This window comes from Neopelma chrysocephalum, unplaced genomic scaffold, assembly GCF_003984885.1.
Source record: "Neopelma chrysocephalum unplaced genomic scaffold, ASM398488v2 Primary Assembly neopelma1_22b, whole genome shotgun sequence".
In the NCBI taxonomy this organism is placed as follows: domain Eukaryota; kingdom Metazoa; phylum Chordata; class Aves; order Passeriformes; family Pipridae; genus Neopelma; species Neopelma chrysocephalum.
Genome location: NW_020897690.1, coordinates 25,769,887 through 25,784,787, shown reverse-complemented (window position 1 = coordinate 25,784,787; position 14,901 = coordinate 25,769,887). Strand labels below are relative to the sequence as shown.

At 35.5% G+C, this 14,901-nt stretch overlaps 1 protein-coding gene across 2 annotated transcripts in view; it reads left to right on the top strand.

The window, feature by feature from the left end:
- CDH9 (cadherin 9) overlaps positions 1-14,901 on the top strand; it is a 103,906-nt gene that overhangs the window by 23,664 nt on the left and 65,341 nt on the right. For both annotated transcript variants that reach the window (XM_027681998.1, XM_027682006.1), the window contains exon 2: positions 6,822-7,138. In XM_027681998.1, the coding sequence (XP_027537799.1) occupies positions 6,908-7,138 (231 nt within the window). In that variant the 5' untranslated portion in view covers positions 6,822-6,907. The remainder of the gene's footprint in view (positions 1-6,821; positions 7,139-14,901) is intronic.

The following is a 14,901-nucleotide window of genomic DNA, read 5'->3' as shown; positions in this document are numbered from 1 at the left end:
GATGGCATTTTCACTGCCCAGGGACAGTTGCTTTAAATCACAGCTGTATCTCTGCACAATTCTGCCATCAGGGATTGTTCAAATATGAATCAACACATTCTCTTGCCAGATCCACCCACCTTGGGGACTGGCGTTACTCACTGCGAGTGCTATAGAGAAGGTGACTGAGGCCACAATGAGGTGAATTTGAACCTATGTTTCCAATGTACATACCCAAGAGGCTGGTAAAGCTCTGAAATAACCCTCTTTTGTCACAGCAAGATAAATGTTTCTTATAATCCACCTACAAACCATAGATTCATTTACCTAAAGACATTAATTCAACAGGCATTCCAGTACAAATTGCTATTATTTCACACTCTCTAAAACTTTATTTATATTAGTGTGACTTCTTGAGCAAGGTAGCTAAGGAAACCTGCACTGGTGTCCAAGACATAAAGAATTGCATTCAGCTGTGTGGCAGTTTGAGCCACGTTAGAAAATCTAAAAATCCAATTTTCAGGCTTCTCCACCCCCTCCCACAATTTATGCCAACACCAAAGAGAAACTTTCAGGCCAGAGGCTTCTATAGGGGAAGAGGGAAGTATATACATTTATTTACACAAATAAATACTATACGAGCTAAAAACAACTATATATATATTACATTTCTATCAACCAGTCCTTTCAAGCCCCTCCTTTAAGTTTAGTCCAGGAAAGAGCCTTTTCAAGGCTGGAAAGTAACCAGTCCCTCTGTGGGAGTGTTCTGGGCCTGAACGCTCCCCCCTCACCAAGTTCCAGTTGTTTTGTTGTAGTCTCTCCTCCTCATGAAGTCCAAAATAGCTTTGAGTCCTTGCTCTCCTGCCGCTGTGTGATCTCTCTCTCTCATACCTTGATTAGTAGGCTGTTGCAGTGTGGTTCTGCTTATCAAGTGTCCACGTCCTGGCATGTGGATTTCTCCTCAAGTTTTCGGTTGTCCTGCGTGGCAGAGACATCCTCTGGGCCCCCTTTCTCTCTCTCCCTGGGGGTCCGTCTCCAATTTCGCTTGGGACTCTTTCTCCCGAGCGCTGGGCCTACCTCCACGGCCCGTCCACTTGGCTCAGCTTCAATGTTGAGCCTCTCCTCCACTTACAGTGGAGGGACAGAAAAGCCCCCCTCCACAGCTTAGCTGTAGAAAAGGAGGGGGAGAAGGCTCGGCTGCAAAAGCCTACCTCTCTCCTCTTACCTCAGGTCAGGTCAGGTACTGTGAGTCTCTTCCCTCACTGCACACAGTCAAAATGCTGCCTCTAACTCTGCTCTGGGCTAGGCAGAGCTGGGGGGGCCACAGGGCTCCCCTCTCCCCCCCGGAGGGGGAAGAAGGAGCCCAGCCACCCCCTGGCCTTCCACACCTACACGCAGCAGACACCAACAGCCCAAGTGCCAACACAGAACTTGCCAACCACTTCCGGTGCTGTGAATATATGACTTTTTAGCAGAAGCGAACTGCATGAGTGGTGATTGGCTCTTCAGGGAACACTGCCCTGGCACCCAACCACCTCTGAGTCCCCCTCTTCTTGAGGGGGGGCCAATCTCAAACCATGACAAGCTGTTTCCTAGTAAAATTTTCAGATGAGCTTATCTCTACTGTAGGTAGCGCTGAACAGATCAGCAACACAATGGCAAAAAGCAGTTCTGAAAATCTATTCTGAAAGGTTTGCAGTGGTAGCTGCTGAGTAGAGAAGTGTTTCTTTATTAGTGTGACCCCTACTTCTGTGCCTGAATTAGATCTGAGTACTTGTACTCAAAGAATGGGTGTTCATCAGCCAAAAAACTATTCCTTAAGTTTTGGGGATCCCTCAAAAACTAATTCAGCTCTCATAGAAATAAATGAAAACACCTTTCTTGATCACCACAGGTTCAGTCTATATGCACGTTGGTTGTTTCCTTTTAATCCTTTCAATCTCAACCCCAAACCCATCTTTATCCATGAAGAAGAGAGAGAGAAGAAAAAAACTTTAGGAAGAAGATATATTCATGTCTGTAGGATGACTGCACTCAGAGAATATGAATGCTGCAGCATGTGTATGCATACCTGGGCTATCTTTAGTGAGGGAAGTGATAAAAGTGAACCTACAATTGCACAGATCCAGCCTCTACCTAAGTCTTGGTATTATCAGTGGCAGTGTGCTGTTTATAGCACAGCCTTTTCTTGCTATAGCTTCATCATTCTTAGTGTTCACTCTAGGTGAATTAAAGCTACATTCAGATATTTTGTTTTCAAAAGAAAGACAGACAAAGCCAATGAGACTTCTTCCCAATGAGACTTCTTCCATTCATGCAGGCTACACAAGATTTATACTTGGTATACCCTGTTAAAATACATACTTTAGTTTTACAGATTCTTTGGATCATCCTGAACATTAGTTGCATCTTTCTTATTTAGAGATTAAAGCGCAATATCAAGTACTGCTGCTGCTGCAGTTAACTCTGCTATTTTTAGCTATACACGAGCACCACATACTTTTTCTTTTAGAACAGAATTCTACTTCACTGTTAACAAATGAAACAAACTAATGTGGGATACATCATCAAGTTGCCGAAGGTTAGCTTTTCTTCATGTCATGCTTGTGAGTGACTGCGCTGCACTAATTAAAAACATTGCCATGGTAATTGCTATAGAAACATTTAAATTGGCATCATCAGTAACAAATCCCTGCTATTGATCCCAGCAAGGCTTATTTCACACTACACTTGAAGAATCTAAATAGAATATTTTGCATTCAAAAGGACTTTAAAAGATAATTTTTTCCAGTTTTTACTGTGCTCAGGAGGATAATGTTTTTCATACAGAAATAATTCATTTACCTGGAACTGTTGCAGGATTCTGATATCACTCCTTACTGCAAGGAGACACTGCAATGGTTCTAGACTATCACCATATATCCCTCAAACCATACAAAAGAAAAACTACTTATTACCTCCACTAATATCCACTGATTTGCAAAATGGGGAAGAAGTTCAGATTCTCCAAAATTTTTGGCATTAAAATGTTTAACACATGAACACCCCAATCTGAAGAGAAGTTTCCAATACAAATAGGAAGAAAACCATTTTCCATTGTTTGACAAGAACAATGAGTTGACATTGTACTGATTAAATGATGGAAGAGGAACAAAGCAGAAGAAATTACATGTAGAATACTGATTGATTGCTTAGAAAAAAATATTCTCCCTGTTTTCAGACTAAAGACCTTTGCTCCTTTTAGAAGAAATCAATTTAGATGTTTATCATAATGTTCAGCGGACCCTATAAGATCAAGACTAATAACCCTCTCTTTACACCTAGTAGCTCCAATTATTGTAAAAAAACAAAACAACAAAACAGGAAAAAATGGGCTGTAACTTTGTTTGTTTGTTTTTTGTTTTATTCTTCTTGACATTAAGGATTCTTTCTCTTCAGTACTAGTGAATTTCTTCTGTTAATTATCAAGGAAATCAGTAGAGGGCAGCGCTACACAGAAAACCACACGTTTTCAGCAATCTCAGTTTAACTTCTGCCCTGGCTGGGACAAACTGTTGGAACCTTGATTCCTCCGAGAAAAAAACCTCCGTGAAAAATTGGTATTTGCACAGAGATAATTTCTTACAGCAGGGTCAGAACATCTGTGTACAGTGCATTGGGTCCCTTTGAAAAGCTGGTCTTACTTTTCCATACTACACCAGAATCTTTTGTTTTAGTGTTAAACTACACCTTCTGAGTCTACTAAATGCAACTGCTGACCCATTTGAACAGCTGACTATAAGATAAATTGTAAAAGCCAATGACCACTTTGAAGAATTTCTTTGAGTACAAAGAAAAGAGTAGTATAAACATCATATGGCAAATAGTGTTTGGACAGAAAGGAATTAGGGCAATTTCAGGAAATTAAAAATGTGTTGTTTTGAAAAATAAAAGTGAAGCATTTGAAATTTTATTTACATTTGAAATTATCATGAAACTGATCATGTAATCACACATCTCCAAATGGCCAAATGAAAATATATTGATGTCACCTGTATCACCCCTGTTTCCAAAAAAAGAGTAAAAACAAAGCAGACTAAATCATCTGAGTGTTAGGCTTGTCTGAGTTTTGATATGAAGACATTTTAAAGAGAAAATTTAAACTGTTTGACATTTTTGCATAACTCACCTTTGACAGCAGTCTTTTAAGGATAAGAGGTTTTGTAAAACATATCTTTAGGATTTTTAGTAGTTTCATAGATTCATTATTTATTAAAATTTTGCCAAATTTGTACATAATTTTCAGAACTTTTTGTCTGTTTTATGGTTTGTTATGTTTTAATCCAGAAAAGCTTATACGCTCCAAGAAATTAGAGAAATAAATCAGTCATGACCTTAAACATATAAAAACATGTAATATATATATATATAATAACATGTATTAGAATAGTTGAGTAGTAAAACAAAATTTGTATTAAAGTAAAAGTAATCAAATCCAAAATTTAATCAGTATGAACATTTGAACATTATCATTCAGAATTTTGAGAGGACGAATTCTTGAACTACAGTCCAACAAAAAGTGTTGTGATGGAGCTATGAAGGAGCACTGTTTGAGGGCACATCAAGCAAGACCATCTCCAGAAGACAAGAGATTTAATAAGAGTTACAGAGTATGCCATTTTTTTGAAGGTGTCTCTCTTCAGATCAGAATCACACTCTAAAGCCAAAGTCACAGCCCCAGACTCTATATATATTGTGTGTGACCAGGCCCTGCATTTTACTTCATTGGACAAACTTGACAGTCTGCCTTTCGAATACTGTATTTCCAACACACCTGCTTTCATTTTGCAACACCTTAAGCAGGATCTAATTTACAAAGCATGAAGAGTCTCTGCAATTTGCCTCAGATGTTGGATAGCAATGAATTTGAAGTACATATGAAAATGTCTTATGCTCTACATTGATAAATAGTTTTATTCAGTGATAAAAACTGCTTCAGTCTATATTATACAGGGAATTCAAATCATCAAACTTAAACATGGATAAAAGATTGGCTGAGGGCTTTTTTTCTTTTGATCTGTGTCCAGTAAATTTCAATCACAAGGCAAGATCATCATGTACTCAAATGTTTTCCAGTTAACATCAAAATTTACTGGTATTAAATTAGCCACAGGAGAGTTGTACTTTGTCCCTCTCCTGCAACAGGAACATACTGAGCATTACAAGAGAGAAAACAAGAATCCAAAGAAAATACATCCACAAATGTATGCCAAGATCTATGTACATTCACAATTTTATGCAAATAGAATTAATTTACTTTGTGCTTTGATTCTTCAATTAAAATAAAAAGCAAAAGAAAACAAGTTTTCCTGAACTATATACATGATCTTCTGCATAAATCTGACACCTATTGAATTATTTTCTTTTTGTTTTGGAACATGATCTTAGAAAGTGATAAGTATTCCAAGCCTTCACTTCTTTCTCAGCTAAAACTCTGTTTGAAGTTACTAAAACATTGAGACTTTGATCCTCCTTCAGGATTGCTAGCTAAGATCCTGAGTCTATGCAGGATATAATCATTTTAAGAAAACTTCACACAAGGGCACAATTTTATTAATTTAATCATTAAGGTCTTTAGAGTACAATTCACTGAATGTTTCCATTAAACAGTTTTGGTTCTCAACAGACTAATAATTTTCACAAAAGCATCTTATTTCTAAAATAATCTTTTTGTACAAAAAGCGATGCCCTTCCCTTCCACCAAAAAATAACACAACAAACAGCAGAGTGAAAGTAGCTGTTAGTAATATTGGGTTGCAGAAGAAACAAGGATAGGTTTATATGTGTTTTTTTTTTAATTTAAAGATTTCATTATTCTAAAATTTCTGAGTGCTGTGACCTCATGCTACAATCACTGTTAATGGACTAGGACTCTAAAAGAAAATGTACTTTTGCTGCTGAATTATTTTCCTATGATTTCTGTAAGATACAATGACAGCTCAGCAAAAGATATCCTAATGCAAAAACAGACTTATCATGAAAAGTTTATGGAAAAGACTGGGACATTAGGCACCTAAGCTGCACTGCCAGATAAAGAGTATGAATTTAATTTGGTTTGATTAAATATTGCTTACAAACTTCCACACAAACCATCAGAGCCATTTTCAGAAAAATAATAATTACAGTAAGGTTCTATATCATGAAAGTTCCCATTCATTCATCCAGGATTCAGGGAAAAATAAATACATTCCAAATTGAGAAATCTGTTCCAAATGCAGAGGTTTTTTTAATCCCAGAAGGATTCCTATGAACCCATACTTATCTAAAAAGTAATTTTCTTTCTTGTTTAAAGAACCTGTTAAAGACATTAGTAATACTTTATAAATTTCATTTTATGAGTTCCTTTCTGCAGAAATAGAAGATACTCTGGACAATTGGGGGCTAACAAAGGGGAAGAATAGGTTGTATTAATCACGAAGTAACAAACAATCCATATTTGCAGACAATTCTGAACAGATATTAAGACAAGATAGCATCAGCGTTTGATGTATAAAGATCTTATTATTATTTGAGCTGTTTCTTATTATTTGAGCTTGTGTCAGGATGCTGGTGGTAGCTAAAGTTTTCAGATGAACTATTTTACTCAGATTGTGTTTTAAATCAATGTCTATATACCATATGAGAGAGTGAACTAGAAAAAGATGAAAAAGACATTAAAGAACTTGACCTAAAACTCTCTGAGTAATTTTTATGATTATTTGTCACTCACATGAGGTATTGTTGTGATCACCAGATCGTGTTCCTGTTTCCTCAGGGAAAAAAAGTTATTGCAACTTACCCAAACACTTTTCTCCATCCCCCAGGTTCTACTTACAAGAGGAATATAACATTTGAAAAAAATTTTTCTGGTGAATGATTAGAGGAGTGGAGGCTACCAGCATCTCTGTAAATGATGAGGACTTACTCCTTCCTGACAGTTTTGCTTTGGAGCTATATGTTTCATGTGATTCACATGATGCCATCCCAAAAAAAGACTAACAAGCACTCACACAGTGAAACAATAACAGAATTGCCAGAGAATGATGGAAAAACACTGCACCGCACCAAGCGTGGTTGGATGTGGAATCAATTTTTCTTGCTGGAGGAGTACACAGGTCCAGATACTCAATACGTGGGCAAGGTAAGCCTTGTGTTTAAAGGATTCTCTAAAGATGATGCATCTGACACCCTTGCTAATTTCACTCCTTCTTCTCAGCTCTTTTGCTTTTTATACAGCAGTGGTCCCAATTTCTCATTAAGTCAAAGCACACCACAGACCCCCTGGGGTTTCCACGATTGTTAGAAGTTGAGAGCAATGTGAAGTAGTACAGCAAAAAGAAAATAGGAAACTGTTCAGACTAAAATGTTCCAATTTCTTATTACATATGCCTATGTAAGTTTTATCACTTTTTCAACTGTTAAACATAAATATTAGATAAGGGAACAGAAAAGTTATGCCTTCATTCATCTATCTTGAGGCATTTACCAGCATACTGGGCTGTGTACTTCAAGTGAAATCTAGAATTCTATTAATAATAAAACTGCTGTCTATCCACAATTCCAAGTATGGATGAAGTATTGGAGGTGAAAAAGATCTAGTTTTCATCACCTCTGAAATAAACTGATATCTTTAGTTAATGACTTGAAGGACTTTACATTCTTTGAAATCTAACTACATCCACTATTGCCAACAACAACACCTCTGAATTACACTCGTCTGCAGTCCTATCTTTTCTGATAACACACGACTCAAAGATTTCCAGATATTTACTCATTTGTGGAGTCTCACCATCCATAGATCTGACTTGCGGTCTGGTATAACCAAACAAACTTGGTAAAGATCTAGAATACATCCAGAATGACTTAAAAATTAAGGAAATGTCTATCCTAATGGCTTAAGGTAAAAAATATCCTTTCCAGTTTCTATCATTTATTCCCATTGTTGTCACTGGCTCTTATTGTCAGGTAGCTCTCTCATTTTGGGGTGCCTAGATACGAAATTGATTGAGACATTTGTAGCCAAAAGTTCCAAAATGTTTCCGACCATTAACTAGTATCTCTGGTCATGGGAGACATAATCATCTGGTAAATGTGAAAATCATCTCTCTGTCTATTAAGAAACCAATGTCAAAGAAGCTAACCATGGTAACTATGAACTTGATTCTGACCTTGTTTTTAGCAACACTACACCATACAATTTTGTTTTCAGTGAAAGAAATTCTGACTTGCAGTAACAGAAATGAGAGCAAATAATCCTATTGCTAGATCTGTTTATCAGTGTGTAAAATAGGAAGATTTGTTGTAGAAAAAGGGGTCTTCAATAAAGAATGAACTAATTGCATAGAGATATTTCTCAAAAAAATTGTTTGCAAGTATAATTTAGTATTGAGTAGACTTGCCAAGAAAATGTATGAAAAGGTACATGATAATATAGAACTCCATAGCTATAAGTTCTACCTAGACTCACAGAATTATTTTTTTTAATAGACAGCTGTCGTAGAGGAGAAGTGTCAAACATAAGAGCTGATTCCATCTTAGGATTTTTCACACGTCACTGCAAAATATTACACAAAGACCCTGAGAGAGGTCAACATCACTGATTCTCTAAAGAGGTGGAAATCACCCAAATATTACTCTGTCTTCCAAAGAGAAGGAGGTGCATTGAAGTTATGAACTCCATATGGTTGCATAAATTTTATAACCGTTTATAAGATGATGAAATTATCATAGTTCTGTCCTTCATGGCATAAAAACATGGTAAATCTGTTTGAGTTAGTTCAAATTATCCTAGATACATGTGACATACAGCACCAAGAGGAGCTGCTACAACAAGAAGTCAAATAAGGAATCTTTTTTAAAGAAAAAAAAAACCAACAACTTTGAACAATATTATTCTGAGGAAGGCTTAAATCTCAGGTTTACTATTCTCCTGCTCAAAGTGATGATAATTAGCAAATTGGTATGTGTGAAGAAAGAACACTTTTATTCCAACCCATGGGAACTAGTTCATAGCAAGTATTCTTATCCAGGCCCTTTTTAATATGGATATGCACAGGCAGATGGATTACTGAGGTAGAATAATAAATGTAGCACGAAAAATTAAATAAACTGAATCAAGAAACTATCAGGAAATAAAATTCTAAGAGATCATAGCCATAATACTAAAAAATTTTTTTTCCTACTCTAGTTCAATTTTCATACAATTTTTATCTGTTAGGTCATTGAATGTGTTTTGTTACTAATGCTACTTTATTGAAGTTTTATTTTGTTATGAGTGCATTCTGTTATTGGCAGTGGGGGAGCGTCACTCAGTATGACATAATGAGATAAAATTTCTTTCCTAAGAAGGATGGGTACATAGAATGGTGAGCTATTCTGTGAAATCCACACACCTTTCATTCTTACTGCTCAGATGCCTGCCCAGTTTAGACCAGAGCAGGGATCCAGGGAAACTGGGTACTTGCTTTTACCAGTGGACTGTCCAAGTCCTGACCAGCAGTCTGGCCCCATGAGAGGACTTCCTGTGGTCAGGCTCCACTCAATGTCAAATGTTCCTGGAGTGTGAAGTTTCTCTCTCATATCTGAGGTATTATAATCTTAAATATTACTTTTTAATGATTGTTGTCAGCCAATAGCCTCACTAGCAAAGTAGCCCCAGGATCTCTTTCCCCATAACTAAGGCCAAGGAGCACTTTTAGTGGGACAACTCTCACCCTGTGCTCTCCTTCCCAAATATTTTCCAAGAATGGAAAGTTGTCAACAGCTCCATGCCTGATTTTTTATTTCTTTCCTACACATACCAAACTAATCTAAGCACTTAGAGCTGGCAAATGCAATCACGTCTCATTTATGTGAATTGGTAGGTCTCACCCTGTGACAAGAACTAAATAAAAAAGAGATCTCTGGTGTACTTGTAAGGTAGATGAAAAACCGAGCTCCATGCAAACCTGGTGCATGGCTCACAGACTGCTAACAGAGCTAACACAGTGTTAATGGACAATGAAAAGCTAGAACAGAGCTTATTTTGCTAATTACAGTTAGATAGCTTTTAGGCAAAAACAGTGATAGTGATGATAGGTGACATAAAATACAGGCCACTAAGTGCATCTGATATGCTTGGCAGAAATTGAAAATATTGTTTGATGAGCAGAGGAAGTCAGCATTCAACAGCTGCCAAAAAGCTTGATGGCTAGAGCAATTTTAGTAAGGAAATTTCTCAGAGAACAGTCACCCTTCAAGGACAGGGGATATATGTAGAACAATTGTCTTGTGAAGGTGATGGGAGTCAAGGTAAATCCAGACAAGTTACAGTATATCCCTCTCTCACCTTTCTTTTCTTCTCTCAATTCATAGGATCCATCTGTCTCATATACAGGCAAATGCATAAAAAATAAGTGCGTAGGAAGTCTTTAAATTTGTTGGGTCCTACTACTCATACCTGCAAAAATGCAAGAACTGCTTATGGTATCCTTTATTCTCTTATACTTTTAAATTATATTCAGGAAGTGATTAGAGACACCAGTGGATCCATCATGCTAGATATTGTTTAAAAAATGCACAGGAGATAAACATTACCCTGAAGGGTTTGCAACTGCAATATTCAGTCAGACACAGGTAAGGTAAGCAGTATCAGAATCCTGTTTAAAAATTTAGCCAAGAAGAAAAAATAAATTCTAAAACATAAAAATGGCAATATTCTTTCAAGATTCCTGTTACCTAGTGTGAATGCTGAATATTTCAATGAGATCATTAATGTGAGGAATTTTCAGAGGATATAGTGAGAGGAATTGTAACTCATTCTGCCTACAGAAGTGGATTACAATATAGCATTCAGAAATAAATTTATGAGATTAATTTCTTTTTAAAGGAAGAAAATCAAACTGATAAGTATTTTTGTGAAATATAAAGGTATCGAGAAAATAAACACCTGGAGATATATCATACTGTGGCATTCTTTGGTTTCTGGAATCTCCTTTTCTTTCACTAGTGAGGATCAATAAATCCAACTTCTCAGCTGCTACTAACTTTAAGCCTCATGCAGAACCTAAAAAATGAGAATTAAAACTGACTTTCTATGAGAAAAGTCTACGAAATGCACTCACTAACTAACAAACACTACAAAGAGACAACAATCTAAAAAAAAAGGACATGCAATTCAGGAAGTATTAAAATGTTGATGAGGATGATATTCATTAATAAAAGAAAAAACTAATAAAATACACAAAAGACTCTTACCAGGTAGCCCTTGAGGAACAATTAGTTTTATTTTCCAAAGATAATATTGATTTTATGTGTCTCTATTTCTACATGACATACCTGACACCACATGGACATCACTTGTGCAAAATGATAAATACCTTTAACTCTGTCATTATGAAATATCCCTAGAGAAGAAGAAATAGGCCGAAGCAAAATCATCAGCCATTTTGAAAAACACAGTCCTTTCTGTTTTGCAACAATATACTGAAATGATTTCAAGGGTGAGATTTTTCCTTTTTTAAGTCATTCAATTACATTTTTTACATCAAAGTTAGTCTCTCCCTATATTAAAAAGGCACTTTGTTAATCAAAGGCTGATAATCTTGATAGGCAGATAATGTGTGAAGTTCCATGCAATATATGTTGGACTCAATCATAAGCTTACAATCAAACACCTGCTATATCCCAGAATTTTAAATTGAAGAAATAAACAAGAATAAAAGCATTTTTGTAAGCTTCATGCAACTGTTCTTTCTCCTAATAAGGGGGGAAATACAAAATCAAATAAAAAATAAATTACACTGCTCAAAATTAGTTCCTCCATAAATAGACTCCTTTTTAAAAACTTCCATAAAAATAAATGAAGTGGGTTTTTAATGTTATAAGCATCATTTAGATTGGATGCAAACTGAAGAAAAATCTCTGTTCTACCTCCAGCTGACCAATGAATTTGATTCATAAGACCTTTCAGTGTGTCTTCATAAGAAATATAAGGTGAAAACAAAAATAATCAGAGGGTGGGTTTTTTGAGGGGGAGCATTTGTTTTGGGTTTTGGTGGGGTAGGATATAACATATATTAAATACAACAATTTATTTCTCGTAACTTGCATTTAAAAATATTCAGACATCTACAAATGAGGTTGTATGTTACAGCAGTCTACCTTACAGAAAAGAGAGACACAAAACCAAAAGAACTTCATATAACAATCAAAGAAGTCTCATTGAATTGCCAACAGATTTGCTGTTATTTAATACAGAACTTCACTCGATTTCCCTTTTGTACCGTACATTTTGGTTTTTTCTTGTTTAATGGAATTGGATAGTAGTTCCTTGTAAATATAGAATGAAAATGTACTAATGCCTGAAAATATTATTTTACATTACTTTGCTGTCTGCCTTTGGTACACCACAGAATTCCAGAGCAGGCTCCTTCTTAATATGCAAAGCAGCAGAAAAGTCATAAAATGGGATCAGTAAAGCCCTTCCTTCTTTAGTCTTAGCCCCATTTATTAATGTCTTTTCAACTTGTTGCTGAGTTCTTGGCCATACTCAGCCTCTGCTTTGAGCAGTTTGGGAAGAAGAAGCTTACAGCCCAAACAGGTGACACACTGAGCTGACTCTTGACAACACTACAGTGCCCAAATTGGCAGTAACATAATTGCTCCATCCTGAAGCATAATGTTCTCATCCACAATAGTTTTTATTAATTACTTAATATTATTTTCTTTATGTAATGAATTTTTATCTTAACCTTGCCTTTAGAGTATGGAAGAGAATTTTTCTACTTGTGACTTTAATCAAATTATGCAATTTATCCATAGGGATTTCTTTACAGCATTTGTTATTCTCCCTCCATAGAGTCAGTTTAAGAAACATCTATTCCTAGGATGAGAGAACATGCAGATGTACTATCTTTTCAGTCTTTCAAATGTATTCTCTGCTTTGTTATTTCTGCATCCCACTTGTCCCACTTGTAGAATGGTTGCCATGAGTACAGTTCATAAATGCTGCTAAAACCAGCGTGGTTTTTGATATGTTTTGATATGTTTTAGCAGTATGGTGACTTTCAAGAAAACAACAGAATCATAAACAATCATATGCTGCTGACTCACAATCATTTAGAAGTATAATTCAACTGGGGTCAGATTTCATCACAATCTTAGTATGTTCCATCTGGTATACACTATATCCCAAAGCCATCTTATAAACTCCAAATTTTGAAGAATTTGAAAAATTTGAGAATCTCTGCTATTAAAGTAAAATCAATATTTTAAGATTAAATATAAGAAGAAAAATTAGTGAGGTCTCTTCTGTCTCCTCCTTTTGTCTTTACTTTCCTCTCTCAGACCTCAAGTTTTTCCTTGTATTTGAATAAATACAAGGAAATAATGATGTATTAAAAGAGAAAGGAAAAAAAAAGTAAGGACAGAAAATATCAAAGGAATGAGAAAAAGTCTGACCAATATTTTAAAAAATACAAAACAGAAAACCTATTTGATTAATAAATTAATAAAGTATCTCAACTTACATTGCATTCTTCAGTTAGTACATTTCTTCAACAAATATTTGGTCTAGTTTCAAGCAAATATATCTCTAGGCAGATGTATTTCCTAAATAATATTGAAACAGGCAAACAAACAAAAAAAAGTTTAAAAAGTGCCATAACAAGTTCCTGTCTTAGATACATGCATAACTTAACTGCAAACACCAATAAAGAGCCATAGGTTTACTTGTTTAAAAATAATTTATTTTCTGAAGGCTTCCAACATAAACCTTATTGAAAAATTGCTGGAAGTAAAACTTGGTTTTGTCAAAAAATAGTAAAAACCAAAGTTTTCAATAAAATTTCATTGCTAAAATGAAGGCTGAAGGGCCAGGGAAGAAAGAAGAAAATTGTGAAAGACAGTTGTTGCATCTTCCAAACACAATAGAACTGTTTTGTTTCAAAGGAAGGACAGCAGTTCATTTCTGATAACCTAAATACATTTTTAATTTAAGTTTCAAAAATAGTGAAGAGATCTAGTCACATCATGCGTAACCCAAGTATAAACAGTTTAAATACAAAAAAACTTGAATGTTACATTGCAATAATAGGCCTAAGCTAGAATTTTGCTGTCAAATTTGAACATCATATTTCACAAAGTAAAGAATTATTTCTGAAAACAACTGCAATGATCAGAGACTTCAAAGACATGAATAACAAGAGTGAGTTGGCATTGTTTGGTACAGATGGAGCAGCTGTCATGAGATCTGACAGCTTCTGTTTCTTCAACTACATAAAAGACTGCTAAAAAACAATCTGAAGTTCTTGTCATGTTCAGGGCAAGAAGTTGGGTTCATATTGTCACAAGATTGATTTACATTCACCATCAGAAAAAAGTTTTTGATAGTAAATACAGTCAATACAGTGAAGTACTAGGTAAAGAATGTTCAGAGAAGCAGAATTATCTTCATACTGCAGGTTTTCATGACAAACTAAAAAAAAAACAGGCCAGAAAGTTGACATTGATCCTACCTGGAGGTAGAAGGATGGATATCTCTTTTGGGTAGCGTCTGTTTTCCTCTCAAGGACTCTGTGTGTGTGTTTTTCAAGTTCAATTGATAAATTAGCTGGACTGGTTGTGGGGGAAAAAAAATAAACAAAAAAACCCAAAAATAAATCCAAAAAGTTAAGAAATACGAAATAAGGAAATCCTCAAACCTTTTATTGCGAACTTTTCCCTTTCTCCTTTTCCTTGCTTTTTCTATTTCCTTGTCCCTTCTCCTCCCCTATCCTCTTCTGGGACAGAACATCCAGTATGCAATGATTTTCAATTTAAAAAAAAAATTGCCAAATATGTGCCTTTATAGGTGTTTTGCACTTAATGAAAAAAGGAGTATTTGCAAGATAATTTTTTAAAATTTAGCAACGCTAACTTAAAACT